At 37.8% G+C, this 13,206-nt stretch overlaps 1 protein-coding gene across 6 annotated transcripts in view; it reads right to left on the bottom strand.

Annotated features, from left to right (window-relative positions):
- LOC139473673 (suppressor of lurcher protein 1-like) overlaps positions 1-13,206 on the bottom strand; it is a 426,338-nt gene that overhangs the window by 98,104 nt on the left and 315,028 nt on the right. For 3 of the 6 annotated variants that reach the window (XM_071256369.1, XM_071256368.1, XM_071256371.1), the window contains exons 4-7: positions 8,894-9,105; positions 6,884-6,922; positions 1,779-1,989; positions 551-565 (exon numbers count right to left, since the gene is read on the bottom strand). In XM_071256369.1, the coding sequence (XP_071112470.1) occupies positions 551-565; positions 1,779-1,989; positions 6,884-6,922; positions 8,894-9,105 (477 nt within the window). Of the gene's footprint in view, positions 1-550; positions 566-1,778; positions 1,990-6,266; positions 6,330-6,883; positions 6,923-8,893; positions 9,106-13,206 lie in introns of all 6 variants that reach the window. The other 3 variants (XM_071256370.1, XM_071256373.1, XM_071256372.1) reach the window with 3 other exon arrangements.

Genomic DNA, 13,206 nt, shown 5'->3' with positions numbered 1-13,206 from the left:
AGATCAGCTATATATATCAAAATTATATTTGGGGGAACAAAAGTCCAGTGATTATCCCGTCATCAGTTGTAAAAATGGGAAATATTAGTATAACAAATGAATCTGGGAAATATACAGAACCAAAAAAGTTGGGATCATGAATACTTTTGGGGATACTGACTGAGCAGACATTTTCATAAGAATATACCCCAAAATATTCATGATCCCTTACTTTTTTTGTTCAGTATATATCGCAATGTTTGCAGACACTCCTGAAAATATTCTTCAACAACACAGTGAAAGGAAACTTTGGCATTTTTTCAGAAAGTGATACATTTTATGCATGACATTGTGTATGTGATTTTATAAAAAACTGCACAACTTTTTAGACGCCAGCTCAGCACGATTCTAGGTGAACTAATACACACAATGCATATTTTGTAGGATATTGTGAATTGTTTTGATTTGCAGCTTTTTCAAATATGTTTACAAATACAAAGGTGAAGGTTGTTGGGGGATATAAGAAAAGCACCACGCGTGTGGGATACACCTCATCGCACAGCCACTATACCTTTTCTCTCCTTTGCTATTGTGCAAAAATCAAAAAATGTGAAAGATATAAATTAGAAATTTGCATATTCCATAAACATCTGAAATCGCATCTTAAGCAGAAACTATACAAGTATTATAGATCAGTGTCAACTGACAGTAAAGGTACTGATGTATAATGGTAAAAATGGTAAAAATGGAATACTTGAGATCAGTGTGCGAAATAGCCATGTGCAAATAGCAAATTTTCGGTTGAGCTAAAGATTCTGACTGGATACTGGAATTTTAACACATGTTCCTATGCACGCACACCTCTTAGCTGATCAACAACAAAAAATTCTCCCGTTGCTTTAGATCAATACGACTCTCAAATTTTATTTTTTTTAAATGACTATCCGAATCGAGGTTGCGAGATCAGAGTTACCCCCTTTCATCTTGTTTGAGAGACTGTAACACTGTGTATAACAAACATGATTTGACTGGTTGTAATACGTAGTTGAACTAATCACAACCTATGTTATTTTACAAACTTTGGCTCAAATATTGCAGGCATGCTGACTGTTTTCTCTTTTACTTTAACAATTTGACTCTGACCATGAATCTGTGACGCTCAAAATGCCCCAACAGCGCAACATGCATTCCTGTTTCAGGGGGTCAAAGCTGGTCCATAGCTTAAGCGCAACATGAGTGATGAAGAGAAATGGGTGTGAATACTGAAGTATGAAAAGTCAGGCTGGGAACAGAAAATTTCTTACAAATTGTCAGGGCAGTTCTCTATGGCTAGTAATCTTTAAGGCTATAGCTGGCCCATCAGGCTAGCAACAATTTGAGACTATTTCACACACTGTTTGAAGGTTTGACGTTTCAAACACCCAACTGAGATGAAAAATATATCATATTTAGCTCAAACTCTAATTATCCAAGAAAAACTTTCTATTTCTTACAATGATACATGCCATTCAGAAAAACATCTTCACTGCCAGAAGCTCTTTTCTCTTCGGTTAAATGTTGATACATATGATACAAGGATTATGTTCTGTTTCAGCTAAATGTTTTAGAAACTTTGTTCCACCGATAAGCATGTTTTGGAAAAAACAAATATGTCTGAAATGATATTAATAGATACTCAACCCTGTTACAGATGTATGCCTCATCCAAAATAAAACCCCACATGTAAAACAAAATATGTTAGGATGATGATGAAACTGATAATTAATGTTAATAAGGATGATAATAAAGATAATAATTACCTTCCACCTGTGTGATACAGCTGTATGTTTTGAAAAAATATTTTCACTTTGTCTCCTTTCTTTGCCTGGAAATGGTACTGACATTTGGACATGGCCTGGTAGTTTTGAGGGTAAAACGGAGAGAAGAGTCGACCAGATTTGGTGTTATTACTATCAAAATAATATGTACACTGGGTCCCATGCATTTTAGTTCCAGATATCACAAATTGTTCTGAAAAAGATGGAAAAAAGGAAACATAATAAACATGAATGTATTCCATGATGTTTCTGAAAGAAAATATTTTGTTTCATCATTTTACCTAAAACATGGTACATTTATTAAGGCAATTACGATTCATCTCCATTAAATTCTTTTTCAAATTATATACGGCTTAATTCTTATCAATGTTCATGTCAATCAGGATGACTTCATGAATTTTGAATTCATCACTGCTTATTTTCATACCTGAATTAATTATAATAAAATTACGAGTTATTAGCCTAATCAAACAAAACATATAAATACCAACAATGAAAGTGGAAACAAACCTCTATCTGCTAACCATTTGCCAAATTGAACGCCATAAAGGTGATTACTTAATAAATCTAAGAAACATAAAATAATAAGTCTTTTGACATACTGCTATTGTGTTTAAAACTATATCAGTTTGATGACATCAAAATAAAAGACATATACCCGGTACCAGTTATTTTCAAGAAAGGTCAATTTCTTAAATGCCTCATTAAAAACATTGGTACTATATAGAACTTCAAGATCTACAGATGAAATAAGAATGAATCAAGAGAAACATACAAAACACAAAGTCCTAGTGCACATATGATTGAGATACATGTAAATTTAGACTTAAGCATGCAAAATTACATCCTCACTAACCCCTTCCTGCATCCCTTATCATGCCATTATCTTCTATAATACGTATAACACTTTTATCACATTTCTCAAAATATACACAAAGATAATGAATAAATATGATTCAAATGATTTGCATAAGTGTGCATATATAACAACAAATGTACTCAATATAAAAGCTGGTGCACAAACATAAGCTATTGCTAAATATATCAATATCATTGTTCAGAATGTTTAACTTCAGAATAGTTACATTCCCCACTTAAAGGATATACATTAGTAATATTTATCCACAATGAATGTTTGGGTTTTATGCAGTTGTGGCCAATATTCCAGGTACATTGTGCTGTTTCTATAGTGAAAGAGCAACTTAGTTCAAGCGTTTGCTTTTTACCCCAGAGATTTGGGTTTCATACCACACAGGGTACAATATGTGATACCCAGTGGAGAAATTGGTACTAGTCCCATAGTCCTTGCCAAACTGGTCAATAGTTAAGGTATCACAAGAACTGTTATTTTTAGCCATTTTTAAGGGTTTTGCTATATGTTATCTTTATAAGGACTAGAAGACTAAAACAGTTAGTTTCTATCACTGGATGCCTATTCTTGACGTCCCCCGCCATGACAGTCCTAAAACATTTTAGGCGCAGCTTGGAACATACATGGAGTTTGACCATGAGTTGGAAAACAGTGGTCAATGGAATGAGCTTCGACTTCCCCACTGATCCTCATTGATGCTACAACAATCTCATTATAATCAGATCTTTACTCTGATATGATGCCTCTCTCCATGACAATCTGACAACCACACAAAGAAAGCCAATCAACATCAAGGTTTCTTGTGTATGCTTCATCTTCCTGAAGCAAGGGCATTAACAGACTACAAAAGTAGAGTTTCCACCCTTGCCGAACTAGGCTGGAATTTCCAGACTCGATCGTAGCTCCACTAGTTGATATTATGAGTTATGTCCCTCTTATGTCCCTCCTATTGATCAATTAGACATCCATTTCTGACATCACTTGCATTTGCTTCAAACAAAATGGCGGCGCCCAGTCAAGACAATCTGATCGATAATCAAGAGGGGCGGTCGGGTAGCCTAGTGGTTAAAGCGTTCGCTCGTCACGCTGAAGACCCGGGTTTGATTCCTGACATGGGTACAATGTGTGAAGCCCATTTCTGGTGGTGTCCCCCGCCGTGATATTGCTGGAATATTGCTAAAAGCGGCTTAAAACCATACTCACTCACTCACTCACTCGATAATCAAGAATTATATTGAAATATAACTGGTCTTACCCAGTGAAGTGCATTAAATCACTTGAGCACCTTGACTAAAAACATGAAAATATTTGCAAAATATCCGTCAACCCCCAGTTGGCGGTACACATAAAATGTAAATCCTGCACTTGACCGAAATCTGCATGTTGAAATCTGTGTTGTGACTTTCGTCTGTATGAACCGGACGTCTACTTCGTTACGTGATTTTGATTGGACCATGCATAGACTCGTTAGTTCAGCCAAAATGAGACTCCGGAATTCGAGCGTAGCTGTGCCTTTATAGTCAGTTAACACCTTTGCCTCAGGAAGATGGTGTATGCTTATGTCAGATGCTTCCCCAAAATGAATTAAAGTTGTTATGATACAAACCCGGTAAGCCACTTTCATCTATAACATTAGTAGTGCACAATAGGCAACAATGAGTAAGGCAGAGACAATTCTGGCATTGAGTGTTTTGTTAAGAGTGACAACATTAAATACAGGAATTGATACCAGGCACATCAATAGAAAAAAAAAAAAAAAAATATAAGGTATTGTTTAAAGGAAAAACTAAAACAAATCTTGGCAGAGCAGTATGCCAGAGGAATTTTAGTTTTGTTGGTAACAAGAAAAAAAAACGACATCCATTTTTGTACAGGTTGCTCTATGCATAGGGTTTGGTATAATATATGGAATATAAAAAATCACATCTAGTTTGCAAAAGTTTGATACAGCAGACCAACACCTGAGTAATTATGTCTATGTAACTTGCATTAAGGATATAAAGAGCCCATATGGTGATCACTGGATCACATGTCTGAACCATCATCCTTTGACATAAAGAAATCCTTTTCATTGTCAGCATCAAGGATGCGAGAGTTGCCCCCCTTGGTATTCCGAGATATTTGTGGTCTGGCTCAATTTATTTTTTAACCATTTTTGGAAATTGTGAAAATCTCATGACACTCATTCACCAATGTCACACTCTCATTGCTTTCTTCCCACAACATGCTAACCTACAGGGATGTATCTAGACCTGCTCAGAGGCCTGCAAATGTCATTAAACACTCCCAATTTGCCTGCCAGGGGCACTTTGTAATCAATCCTAAATAAATACTTTAGCATTGCATGGCATAATTGAAATACTGTTTGACATCAAGCAGCATCAAACCCAACTCACTTACTCACCACTTCACTCCACCAACCACTGCCCCACCCTCCACCCCTTCTAACACCAGCCACTGCCTCTCCTTCCATCCCTATAACACCAGCCACTGCCTCTCCCTCCACCCCCTATAACACCAGCCACTGCCTCTCCCTCCACCCCCTATAACACCAGCCACTGCCTCTACCTCCACCCCCTATAACACCAGCCACTGCCTCTCCCTCCACCCTCTATAACACCAGCCACTGCCTCTCCCTCCACCCCCTATAACACCAGCCACTACCTCTCCCTCCACCCCCTATAACACCAGCCACTGCCTCTCCCTCCACCCCTATAACACCAGCCACTGCCTTTCCCTCCACCCCCTATAACACCAGCCACTGCCTCTCCCTCCACCCTCTATAACACCAGCCACTGCCTCTCCCTCCACCCCCTATAACACCAGCCACTGCCTCTCCCTCCACCCCCTATAACACCAGCCACTACCTCTCCCTCCACCCCCTATAACACCAGCCACTGCCTCTCCCTCCACCCCCTATAACACCAGCCACTGCCTCTCCCTCCACCCCCTATAACACCAGCCACTGCCTCTACCTCCACCCCCTATAACACAAGGACTCCCACTGCCTCTCCCTCCACCCCCTATAACACCAGCCACTGCCTCTCCTTCCATCCCTATAACACCAGCCACTGCCTCTACCTCCACCCCCTATAACACAAGGACTACCACTGCCTCTCCCTCCACCCCCTATAACACCAGCCACTGCCTCTCCCTCCACCCCCTATAACACCAGCCACTGCCTCTACCTCCACCCCCTATAACACAAGGACTCCCACTGCCTCTCCCTCCACCCCCTATAACACCAGCCACTGCCTCTCCCTCCACCCCCTATAACACCAGCCACTACCTCTCCCTCCACCCCCTATAACACCAGCCACTGCCTCTCCCTCCACCCCCTATAACACCAGCCACTGCCTCTCCCTCCACCCCCTATAACACCAGCCACTGCCTCTACCTCCACCCCCTATAACACAAGGACTCCCACTGCCTCTCCCTCCACCCCCTATAACACCAGCCACTGCCTCTCCCACTGCCTCTCCCTCCACCCACTGCCACTCCCCCCACTCAGGTATTGGTCAGCATGCCCTGGTCAAAGGACCAGCATATCACATTATAAGCTTCACACCGATGTTAGTATTCGCACACTGCTTGTTTACCATGTTTAGGTGAGTTTATTAACATTGACTGGCGATTTTCTAATTCCTTTCGACTCAAGTTTTCTGAAAGTTAGATGCAGGTTATTTGTTAAAAAGATAAATAGCCAACTAAAATAAACTTCAAATTGTACTTCTAAAACACAGTAAATACCATTCACATGTTGATCAACAAGACAGGCATGAATCAAAAGACATATTCCTAAAGGGTTCAAGCACTAGAAGCATAGGTTTGACAGCAGTGTTTGAATTTGAAAATAACAAGTGCCACAAGTCTTTTAAAAGTATTGAATGTCAAAACTCTATGAAAAACTGAAAATAATGAGTTATTTTACTCAGGCTTCTATCAATCTACAAAGCAAAACTTCAGTGTCCAACTCAACAAAACAAGAGTTATCTCCCTTTGTCCCTAGAAAGTTATCTCAAACCTTGGTAGCAATCATGAGTGTTTTTTAGCCATACATTTTTTCATATTGGCTTTGAATCAAAACATGTAATGTTAACATTAAGATATCAACTATGGAAACAAAACAAAGAAGGTCGTAAAGGTCATCAACTACAGAATGATACAGTGGAGAAGGAAGAAGTGGTCAGATAAATAAATCTTCATCTTCCCTTACCTGTCAAGGTAGATTGAGAAGTTGTGTACAAATGTGAGTCTATTAAATTAATATTTCTATTTTTAATTTTGCTACAGAAATATCATTTGTCATACATGTAATAATTTTGAAAGAAAACAGGATATAAAAATGATAACAAAGTTCAAACAAGTTTCATTTCTTTTAGAGATTGATTTGACACTTTTATGTTTGTCAGTTGAATGTAAATGCTGCATATCAAGTATCTATTCATTTGTCAGTTGAATGTAAATGCTGCATATCATGTATCTATTCATTTGTCATACGATGTAACACTATATGAAATACTAAAAAAACTTGATTAATAACACAAAAATATTACCGATTACAAAATCTTTATTTATCAAGCATTTCTAATCCTGCCATATCCCCAAGTCATGATCACTGGTGTACACAACATGTTCCAAGTAATTAGATACTTTTTAATATTTACGTTTATGAAAAGTCACATATGACCTTTCGTATCAATATCATCAAATGTTAACGTTTAACAACAAAAAATACAACTTTGAACAACTCAAAATATGAATTACATAAGACAAGCTTAATGATTTCTTCAAAGACTTGTATATGGATCATATTTATCATTCGTCCTTTTTGTGTTTGAACACTTTTCTGTTTCTGTTCTCAAACCTAAGTTTGGGGAATTCAGTTCATTACCTTGTGGATCAAGAGAATTATGTTATTTGAGCTTCTAAGATATAAACATATGTAAAATGAAGTTCTCCAAATATTGTAAATAAATTATAGATTAACCAGTACACAAGAAAAAAGTAAGCACTCTCCATTCTCCATAACAATTACTGTCATCACACAATGTCAATTTCTTAACATGAGTGTTCTAGAGGACTGGCTGTTCCATTGTCATGCAATGTCATGCAAGGATGTCTTACAACAGGTCCAAAATATATATTTTTAAAAAATAGAAAGTATTAACTTAACTTTTTTGCTTTACAAAAGGATATATTCTCTGTCCTAACTTTGATTAAGATGTTATATTAATTTTAAACTATCTGGTACATCGTGCCCTTAAATATCCTTCAAAACATCAAAATTAATTTTTTGGTACTGATATAAATACCAGAGAGGTAATGATATGTCATCTAGCCCCCATATGGTAAAATTTATTTACATAATGCATATACTACCATATGGTAAAATTTATTTACATAATGCATATACTACTGTATTTGACATAATAAGCACCCAGGGCACTCTCAAAATTAGAAATAGGGGGCTCTTATTAGAATAGATCCTAAAGAAAGATCCTAAATTTCATGGTTTATGCTGAAAGCCTGAAATGTTTATATATGAAAGATATATTTTCCCAGAATTTAATTTCCTATAATTAAGGATGCATATAACACATGCATAATACACAAATAAATAAGTCTTGTGTACATTGTTCAATCAGAAGGGGTGCTAATTGGGATTGTTCACTTGCCATTATATTAGCAAATATCGACGTGGGCGCTTATTAAAGTGGGGCGTTTATTACATCGAATAGGGTATACGACACTTGTACATTTTCATTGGTTAGTACTCACTCATCTTATGATTCAATTTGACATTTTCTTAGAACATCTTCTTTATGTGGGTTGTTGCCAGTCTCCGCAACCAGCATAATATGTTTCACATCTGCTTTAACGTCAGTCAGATGTCAACTTAAGAGAAACTTTTAATACATAACGGTCTTGTGAAAGATTTCGCAGCTGGGACTGAATATTTCTAAGCTACTACATTAAGCCTGGATGCATGCTTAAAACTTCCAGCTGTACTCCAAGACTCCATCAAGACAATTGGAGCCACTAGGCTACAGGAACACAAATGGAACATACAGATCCTAAAAACAGGCACTTATGTCTCCCACTTAAGACGATAATGAAACTGAATCGCATAACATTGATGCTCTAAGCTACATCATTTCATTAAATCACATATCAACTTTGAATCATGAGTAAAAAGGATTCAATTTTCTGAAACCATTCTTACCTTTATCTAAAAATTGGTATCGTCCTTGAAACCCTGTAAAGTTCCCGGGCAAGCCATCAGCATGTAGCTCCAGGATGAGGGCTCGATCTGAAGAATAGTATTTCTTCTGGGTGCTGTTCAGGACACCACAAAGTTCTGCCGAATGTCGGTCATGTTCGTTAATTCCTGGGCCATCCAAGTAGAGAAATAATCGCAAAAAGTCTGTACATATACTGAAATAGATAGAAAACAAATTTAACATGTGTGAAACTTTTTGGTTACAATAAGTGAAACATTATGATTTAACATCTGCACAGCTCCATGGCATCATTGAAATAAGGGTATGTATCATTTTTTTATTCTTTGAGACTGGAAGTCTAAAAGTATAAAAAACGGTTGAATGAGTGATTGAGTTGGGATAAGCACAGCTTGGTGAAACCCACAAGCACGGGTATGGTGCTGACAAACCTAGAAACATAATGAGGTGAATCTGGGATTCGATCCCATGATCATAGGGTTCTGGCACGTCCAAGGGATGCAACTCTTCACTGTAAGCTGCTGTGCCTTAGATGACTGGGCCACCTGTGACACCCTTAAAACCAATTTGTCAACTTGAATGAGTGAATGGGTTTGTTTTAAGCCTCATAAACCTACTGCCACTATGGCCTATTGTATTGTAGCTATCTTCCTATCTCGTAATATACTCTTGGGAGGTTTTACTTTGTGCTAGTAAGACCTGATCGCGGGTATGAGGTTTTACTTTTTCCCCATTAAGACCTGTTCTCGGGTATGAGGTTTTACTTTGTGCTAGTAAGACCTGATCGCGGATATGAGGTTTTACTTTTTCCCATTAAGACCTTATCTCGGGTATGAGGTTTTACTTTTTCCCAGTAAGACCTGATCGCGGGTATGAGGTTTTACTTTTTCCCAGTAAGACCTGACTGTTTTTCCACTGAACAACCGGGGCAGGTGATGAAAAGTTGTTAAATTTTACTTGTCGTGACTTCAGCTTGTGCTGCATCTTGCATTGTGATGAAAAAATATTTTCATAATGGAAGTATTAAATTATAAACATCAACACCAGAGACCAACTAGTCACCAAAAACAGATTCCATGGGCATAAAGGCAAAAGATCAATGAAAATTATATGAATGTACATGTAGTAGGGATGACACCAGGTGTTCACGAAAAGTGTAAGCATGTCCTGCCCTACCAGCAGCAAAATGTCAAACAGTATCTTTTAAAATCTACATACTTTGATAGCCAACAATCAATTGAACATATGAAAACAATCTTTTACCAGAACATGTAACCACTCTGAAGGCCATACTGTCTGCAAAGGCAAGTCTGATATGGTGAGATGTGGATTTGAACAAATACCAAATAAATTCTCTTCCTTAAATTGAGATTCAAATTTATTCACCAGATCGTTTCTAAATCCAATCTGGATAAGTATAGTCACGGAAAAGATGACACATGCATCTGTGCTATAAGCCACCATATGTGGCGATATCTGTGGCCAAATGAAAAAAAATCATTACACGAAAGAAGACCAAGGTTAAATAAATTCCCCTTAAAATCCACCTTCCGTCCAAGTCAGGAAAAGGCAATTTGAAAGGATCAGAGCTAACACATGCCAGTGCCATTCGGTGGAGAAGAAACACAATCTGTACAGCTCATTTGAAAGATTCTGACGACAGCATGGAAGCGAGTGTCAAATCCAGCCTTTTCCAATCAAATTGAGCACGCACTTTTAAAAGTGCGTCGAGAAAAGCCAGAACTGAAGTTATCATGCTTGTGCATATTTTGATCTTTTTCTCAAGAGCTTCAAAGAATTGTTGATAATGATGAAATGCGCCAAGGCTGGACAAGATAAATAACAATTCCTAATCCGAATGTTCCTGGGAAGCAAGAGGTTACATTAGTAGCTCAGACAAAGCATGGAAACAAATGTATTTGCCATCCCCAAGGAAATGATTAATAAAATATTTGCATCTGGGTTCTAGTCGTAATTGACATATGACATTGTATTTTTACGATGCTTTGTCACATCAAGGTCCTTACATTGTGAGCAAATAGAATTCATGTAATATTTGGAAGAAATAATTAAACATGAAATTTGAAATGAATAAGGGGATGAACATTGGAGTAACACCTTGTGATAAAAGAAAAAGAGAATTCTTTTGAAGACTTTTCAGTGTTAAAGAGTATAATTTAGTTTATTTCCTGCAGGTTCATGTATGATAGAAAGTAGATGAAATGTACATGTCATCTTACTTTGAGAGATACTGACACATGAAATATTGTTTTCAACAACCTGTCAATCATCTTGACAGCTGGGAGAAAATTGATTACTTTATGACCAGCATGTCAAATGATTTTGCATTCAAAATAAATGTCCAATCATGAAGAAATTCATTCTAAAATTCCCAAAGGTATTTTCATCATATGGATGTGATTATAAGCCTGATGCAATGGTTGCGAAATTGACGTGAAATCGACAGTACACACAAGAGGACATGGTCAGGTTGAAAAAGTCAATCACCATGCAATCGATCCTAACTGTTTCACAAACTGACCTTTAAACTGTAGCAAGTTTTCATAGGGCAACACAATTCTGTGCTACTCATTTGATTTCTCAAGCTTTGGAACGGTAGGTGTACAATTATGCATGGTGATCAAAATTTCGTGAATCGTGCAAGGTTTAGTCAAGCTGTGGCTTAAGAGGGAACATGAAAGGCAGAGTAGATCACCTGCTACATGTATCTTCATACTCAGAAAACCACGTGTTTCACATTTCCTGTGCATCAAATACTATATAAAACCTGAAAGTCTGAAAACATGACAATGGTATAAGCTGACTTTAATATGTTTTGCGTTTTAAACGTAAAAAAATGTGCACACTTTGCGTATATCTGATGTGCGGATTCACACACTTTGTTTAACACTTCTACCTCCATAAGCGTAAAAAAATATTGATGTCAGTTTTTACGTAACCTGTACAATTGTGTTAATGAGGCAGCACAGCATTTGTATAGAATGTGTCGACACAATAGTGCACAACCTATTTCACTGAACGTTATAATTTTTTAAGTTAATCTTCTGAAGTGCAACTTTAGTAACGTATTTGTCATTTAATCCTGCAGGGAATAACCTGACATGACCAACTAACTCCATTATATGCACATGTGTTTGTAGGTGAGTGAAAATGTTTTTTTCAATACATTGAAGTGACTTAAATGTTGAAATTATGCTGTTTGATGTGAGGATCACTGACTGTTTACAGAATATTGAACAAATACCCATCAATCCATATGGTCAAATGTTTCTCCAGAGACTGTCATGCCTCTCTGAAGTGCCACAACAATTCCGAAACACACACCTCCCACTGAGCTGAGTTCTTGTAACAGTCATGCATAACTTTCTCCTATCTGGTCCCTAGTTTCTGCATCCAACCATCAAGACCCCTGGCTGGTATTTATCACATATATATAAGACAAACCCGTGACATCATTTCTGCCAACTAAATCCGAAGACTTACACTGGTGCCAACCATCTTGTATTTCTATACCAGTCCAAACCATGTCTATTATTGTCTTGTACTTTAGAAGTTCCATCATGGTCAATTAAAGTCTTGGCATTTGCAGAAGGGTCGTAACAGACAAATGCAAGTTCTATACGTCAGTGAACCAATTTCATAATGACACAAACTGTAACAGTGAACCTGTCTCACTGGGGACCAGCTGTACAAGTGAACCTAAGTCACTGAATGTCAGCCATCAATGTGAACCAGTTCCATCTGTAACTGTGAACTAATTTCAAAAGTAAGAATCTGTATGAATACAACTGTTGTCAAATAAAGGTCTGGATCTATCTTACTGGTCTATGCATTCTATTCAATCTGGTGGGATGAGGTGAAATTGGGTTTAACGACGCGCCCAAGATATATTGTACTTATATATAGTGACGTGCATGCACATGTGTGTGTGTGTGGTTGTTTGTACTAGTCCGGACAGATGCCGATTTATAGTGCTAACCTACTGAGATACTATGCCGCAGTTTAACATGAATACCCCACTCAGATACAGTATACTGACTCCAAGCCAACCAGTCCATGTTTTAGCCTCTTAATGCCGAGCGCCAGACAGGATAACAACAAGTACCATCTTTTAACGTCTTTTGGCATGACACGGCCCTGGATCGAACCCTGGTCCTTCCACTCTTCAGGCGGACGCTCTACCACAAGACCATGGAGGAGGTCCTATTCAATCTGTCTTCAGTCTTATATGTGAATCAATTGACAGATCAAGGTCTCAAAGATCCATTTGGAGTGT

This window comes from Haliotis cracherodii, unplaced genomic scaffold, assembly GCF_022045235.1.
Source record: "Haliotis cracherodii isolate W230 unplaced genomic scaffold, xgHalCrac1.p SCAF_3, whole genome shotgun sequence".
Lineage (NCBI taxonomy): Eukaryota > Metazoa > Mollusca > Gastropoda > Lepetellida > Haliotidae > Haliotis > Haliotis cracherodii.
This window is presented reverse-complemented; position numbering and strand designations above follow the sequence as displayed.